General features: G+C 48.5%; 1 protein-coding gene across 2 annotated transcripts; it reads right to left on the reverse strand.

The window, feature by feature from the left end:
• Nucleotides 1-348: 348 nt before the first annotated feature.
• Nucleotides 349-2,052, reverse strand: LOC136507942 (thioredoxin-2-like). Of its 2 annotated transcripts, none has more exons than XM_066502532.1 (4): nucleotides 2,005-2,052; nucleotides 1,824-1,919; nucleotides 1,462-1,593; nucleotides 349-662 (listed from the first exon to the last, which is right to left on the reverse strand). In XM_066502532.1, exons 2-4 carry the CDS (start codon nucleotides 1,896-1,898, stop codon nucleotides 519-521), a joined length of 351 nt encoding a protein of 116 aa, XP_066358629.1. In that variant the 5' UTR covers nucleotides 1,899-1,919; nucleotides 2,005-2,052; the 3' UTR covers nucleotides 349-518. The 2 variants fall into 2 exon arrangements, with proteins under 2 accessions (XP_066358629.1, XP_066358630.1); XM_066502533.1 differs by having other exon boundaries at nucleotides 1,824-1,916; nucleotides 2,005-2,051.
• Nucleotides 2,053-5,765: the final 3,713 nt, after the last annotated feature.

Genomic DNA, 5,765 nt, shown 5'->3' on the forward strand with positions numbered 1-5,765 from the left:
CTTTTGGCGCAGAGCGGACCGGATCTCGGAAGCTGGTGCCGAGTACGAAGGCGAATGCATGGCGGACGTCGGGTATCTGGTGCGGAGGCGAGCGGATCATGGAATCACGGAGGAAGAGGCTGATCCGTGCGTGCGGATAAGAAGGAAAGAGGATAAGTAAAGGATGAAAAAATAAAAATAAAAGATAAAAAATAGAAGGGTACTACATATAGCTATTTTACCAAACAATTTTCTAACCAAAGAAACTGAAATCAAATGGAGCTGCTTTATCAAACATGCCATAGCTAGAACGGTAACTGTTTTGGCTAGAGCTAAAGCTCTACCAAACGAGCGCTTATTAAGTATACATACTTCAAACCGTTACTTTTATTGTATATTTCTTCGAGGCATCAAGAAATATACAATACAGGGTAGGTGGGCACACTCCACACATGGATCATGTGCATGCATGCATGTTACTGTAGGTGTACACTCCTACTACAGTAGTAACGATTGATCACGGCGATCGAGTGACGTGATCAATTTATTTTGCCTTCTAAGGCATCCTCGATGCTGCTGCTGAGCTCCGCCTCGTCGGGCGCAACGAGGAATCTCACCGTCTTGGTGCCCTTCACTATCAAGAATGTTGGCAGGGCCTGCAGCCTCGCCTCCTTTGCGATTTCCTGCATGTAACGTATGATTAAATAATTATTAATCAACTTAGGCCCACCGGAATGACAATGGCCCTACAGCTTACTCCCTCCGGTTTCCTAAAGAATGTCGTTTTGACAGTGACACGGTCTCCAAAAAAAATAACTTTGACCGATACTTTTTGCTATAAAATATTTATAAAATATAGATAATATATACTTGTATAAAACTACATTTCAAGATGAATCTACTTACATCACTTTCTTGCTTTCAAACTCAACCTAAAAGAATTTATTTATAGTCAAAGTTTAAAATGTTTGACTTAAGACAACCTCAAAACGACATTCTTTAGAAACCGGAGGAAGTATTAGGGAAGCGTTTCCCAGATAAGTTGCACCAATAGAGTAAAAACGACTATCAAAATAAGCTGTTATGATCGAGCTTCTGCTTTTTAGTACAAATGAGAGAGGTGGAAATAAGCGCCGCCAAAATAAGCTGAAAAAATTACAAACTATTAGCTAAATTAATGGTCAATGATTTTAAAGTTAAAATCTTGATATGCATGTGCACCTTATGAAAGTATACGTATATACACACCTTAAGTCTTCAGCAATTTTATTTACTACTAAGAAACAAAAAAAGGCCCTTCAAATTTTTTTGAAAAATGAAACTAAACGTGCTAGTCAAACTTTCTAGTGCTTATAAATTACTGTGGCCTTATCCGACCTTTCATAAAAAGGAGATAAAACAAGAAATCTTTAAATTGAGCGTGGAAACGAATTAAGAGCTTCCTATCTCGATATATATAAATAGGATCTATACGATCTATACCTTGAACTGATCATTGTTGACATCGATTGTATAGAAGTAGGCATCTTTTTTCGCGGCGATTCCATCTAGAATCGGCTTCATGTACTCGCACGTCGAGCGGTAGGACACGGACCCCATGAACTCCAGTACCAGCTTAGATTGAGCGTGGGAAAATTGTGTATGAGAGACGGAGGAGTGAGTAATAAACAAATAAATAGCACCATTATATTATAGGGAATTCTACAGAAATTAATATCTCATATATATATATATATATATATATATATATATATATATATATATATATATATATACATATATATATATGCATATATATATATATATATATATATATATATTGTGGAAAACGAATGAAGATATACCAGCTTTTCATTAGCCTTAGCCATAACTTGTTTCAAGTCACTCCTATCTCGGACGGCTGTCACGGATGAACTCATCGTGCCTTCAATTCTTCACTGCTGAGAATTAATTGGACGTAAGTAAGTTGCAACATAGTACTACTATTATTCCTTGAATTTGCATAAGGGAGGGAGAACTATTTACCCCACAAGGCCACAACTCGCCTTGCTTGGTGATCGATGATGAGCCGGCCAGGTCGTGGTGAAGGAAGTCAGTGCAAGATGATGGCTATATATAGCCGGAGCCGATGACAGGTTAGGTTTTTAGAAGGGAAACGAATATATGCCTGCCAAATATGTTTTTCCGCCGAAGGCCCGCGGAAATTTCAGCGAATGTACGCTTCTTTGTTGTTTTTCATTATTTTTGTTGTGCCCTGCTTGATGGTTTCTTTTTCTTAGTCAGGCGTTCACACTCACAAAAGCATGCTCGCACACCATATCCTTGTGAGCACCTCTAAACGCTACTACAAAAGCACGTTATAGAAATGGGCAAAGGAGATTTTCAGAGACGGAGAAGCACACCGCTAGTATTTTACAAAGAAACAAGTCCACATTATCTCCCTCAACTATTGCAGAAGTCAGCTTTTCCTCTTGAACTTGAAAACTAGACACAAGCTCTCCCTCATCTATCAAATCCGGGCACGTGACCCCCCACAGCTGGTCTGCACTCTGGTTTTTGCACTGCTGGTGCCACGTCGGATTGGGCCCTTTGCCTTCATCCACCATGTCTCCTGTCGGATCTGCCGCGTCCCCTGCTAGATCTGCTATGTCCCGCCAGAGGTTGTCGAGGGGAGAGAAAGGGGCGGGGCAGCTGGTGTCATGGGGAGTGGCACGTGAGAGGCAGTCGGCGTCGCGGAGAGAAAGGGGTGGACGACGCACGCCTAGCTAGGGAGAGGAAGGGTCGCGGTAGGGATAGCAACGGGACGGGTTGGCGTTGGTTGGAACATACATGGACCCGCACTCGAAACCTGACACAAAAACCCGCCCCAGCCCTAGACTATTATTTGCGTGGAAACCCACCCCTGCCCCAGAACCCGCTGGGTCTCTTTGCTGCAGGTTTGGCTTCTATGTGAGCCCTTCCTTCTGTCCCTATTCTATGTTTGGGCGTGTTTGTTTCCGCTCATAAGCGCGTTCGCGACCGAGACGAGCGTAAAACGCGAGATAATCCTGCCGGACGGTCTGCGGCGCTTGCGCATTTCGCAGCAAAAAATGAACACGGCTTGGCGATTCCCAAAACACGGCCTTCGAGCCGCATTAGCTCAAACACGAATGCGCGATTCGGCATCGGGGAAACAAACTGGGCCTTTGATTCTTCACTTCTAACTGACGGGAAACCCCATCTAGCTTAGTTATGAGTGTGGGTGGATTCTTTACTTCAACGGCGGCAGTTCTCGGATCCTCCCCTACTTTTCTGTTTCCTTTTTTTTCCCTACTTGTTGACATCTTTTTCATCCTTAAAACTAAGCACTCCCCTTTATGACATCTTTCAGGAGAGGGGTCAAATTAAACAGACGGAGATTATTCGGTTATGGCATCTCGATTCGTTTCTTGCGGTGGTATGCAATCCAATCCGTGTGTGTCCCTCCCACGGTCGGTCAGTCAATAACCACGGGTCACAGCATCACAGCCTCACAGCCTCCCGTGGTGGCGGTGGTGCCCCTCTTTTATTCCCTTCCCTCGTTCTTTAATCTATGGTGGTGGCGGTGGCGGTGGCAGTAGAGAGACGAGGTTTGGGCTCTTTTCCTGGGCTTGGGAACACACGGCACAGAAATGGTAGAGATACGCAGCATCAGAGCTGCTGCCTACTTCTTGCTCTTCTCTTTGCTTGTGTCTCAGAGGCTTGGCTCTTGTGCTTCCATCAACGAACAAGGTGGGCGCAAATAATTTTCTGATGGGGCAATATTAAAACAGATGACAGACTAGGTTCTTGAAATGTATTAGTGCCTAAGCAAATTCTACTGGTGTTATTTTTCAGGGAAACCTCTTTTGAGTTTCGGAGAGAGAGTAGCAGACGATCCTACAGGATCTTCGTTGAATCGGGGAGTGAGTTGCTCAGATGATGGCAAGGTGGTGGCGTTGTAAGTGCTGTTCTCGTTGAATCTTCAGTTTTCTTCTGCTAATCTCAGTACTTGGTACATTCAGAGTTCAGGGTAAAGTGTCTCTTAGTTGCAAACTGAATATATTGTAAGGGCCCGTAAGGGCCCATTTGGAATGCAAAAATTTCACAAGAACCATATAGGAATTTCACAAGAATCAGTTTAATTTTATAGGAGAAATGCAGAAATAGGGAAAATTCCGTGTGTTCCAAACAGGGCCTAAGTAACCTTAATTTAAACCACTCTTGCAACAGGTTCCGCCGCGACCCCCGCCCTGGCCTCCTCGCGCGCTTCTGGTCCTTGCACTTCTGCCTCGCCGCATCAGCCTGCAGTCACCCCCCAAGTCGCCCTCAGCCGCCGCCCCTCACTGTCCCGCTCCTCCTTCTTGCTCCGGATCCCTGCACTTCATCAAGCCACTGATACATGGGGCCCGCCTGTTAGCAGCCCTAGCTGCCCGATCGCCTCCCTCCCCGCACCTCATGCTCTGCCGCTCGCCCGTCAGCAGCGTCGCCGTCACGCTCCCCCACCCTTTCGTTCCTCCACTCATTGGCAGCACCGCCGCTATAAATACGGCCACCACTGCCCCCCCCCCTCTCTCACTCGCAGCCTCCAGCCCCCAAACCCGCCACCACTTTTCCAAGCTCGCCGCTGTCGATCTCCTCCTCCCCACTTCCCAGCTGACGCGAGCACGCCGACAAGCTTTGCGGCATGGTAAGGACCCCTCTCATGCTCTTCGCGTCTCTCTCTCCCATTGCACGGCCACACCCTGAGCCCCACCGTCGCTCACGCCACTGTCCCTGGTCTTCCTCTATGTGGAGAATGGACTGGACGAGGGCGCCGTCCCGAGCACTCCCATCCCCATGCCAACCGCGTGGGCGCTAGCGCCCTCGCAGCGCCCCCCGCCACGCAGAGCGCCGCTCCGGTGACCATCACCACGCTGGCGGCCCTCAGCCGTCCAATCTACAACAGCCAACGGCCCAGATCGAATCCATCCATCCCCACCCTGCCCCGGTCCACGTGCATCCACCGTCGTGGCTCACCGGCCTGACCCAACCCCAGCCTGCCGTGTGCAGTCAACACGGGCGCAGCAGTCAACGCGGGAACCGCCCCTGTAACACCCTAGACCCGACACACACCCAGGCCCACTCTGCCGATGGGTGGATCCCACCTACGTAGTAAGCCGCTTGCGCTTTCGTCCTCGATTCGCGCGAAACAGTTAACCGAATGTTCCTATGTGCCCTTGGCATGGCTATTTAAGTCAGTCTGGCTAACCTCGAGTCAGTAACTCGTGTGAACAGTACAGTCAGGGTTACAGCATTTTTACTGCAGTACTTGCATGAACAGTACCCATGTTACAGCATTTTCCACTGCGGTAGCCCGAGTTTGGCCCGGCCCAACAGTACCCGAGTTACAGCATTTTTGCCGCTGCAGCAGCTCTAGTTTGGCTTGGCCCAATCGGTGCTACAGTGCATGCAGCTACAGTGTTGAGCTGCATCCCCGTGGCTACTGTAGCCCCCAGCCCAACTGTGATCCGGCCTATTTTACCCACGAGCAGGATGTTACAGTCACCCCCAAAAGATACGACGTCCCCGTTGAATACCAGACGGCGGGGCACCGACCAGGAACACCTTCTTGGCCACATCCGTGCATCCAGGCGCATGTGCCATGCCGTGTCCTCGCTGGGCCGACGCGCATGCGCACCATGCCCGCACATCTGACCCGCCACGTGTCCGTGAAACCGCAAGTCGGCTCTGAATACCTAATGTAACACCCCAGACTCGCACACGGCCCAGGCCCACTTTGCCGAGGG

The sequence above is a fragment of the Miscanthus floridulus genome, chromosome 15 (genome assembly GCF_019320115.1).
Source record: "Miscanthus floridulus cultivar M001 chromosome 15, ASM1932011v1, whole genome shotgun sequence".
In the NCBI taxonomy this organism is placed as follows: Eukaryota; Viridiplantae; Streptophyta; class Magnoliopsida; order Poales; family Poaceae; genus Miscanthus; species Miscanthus floridulus.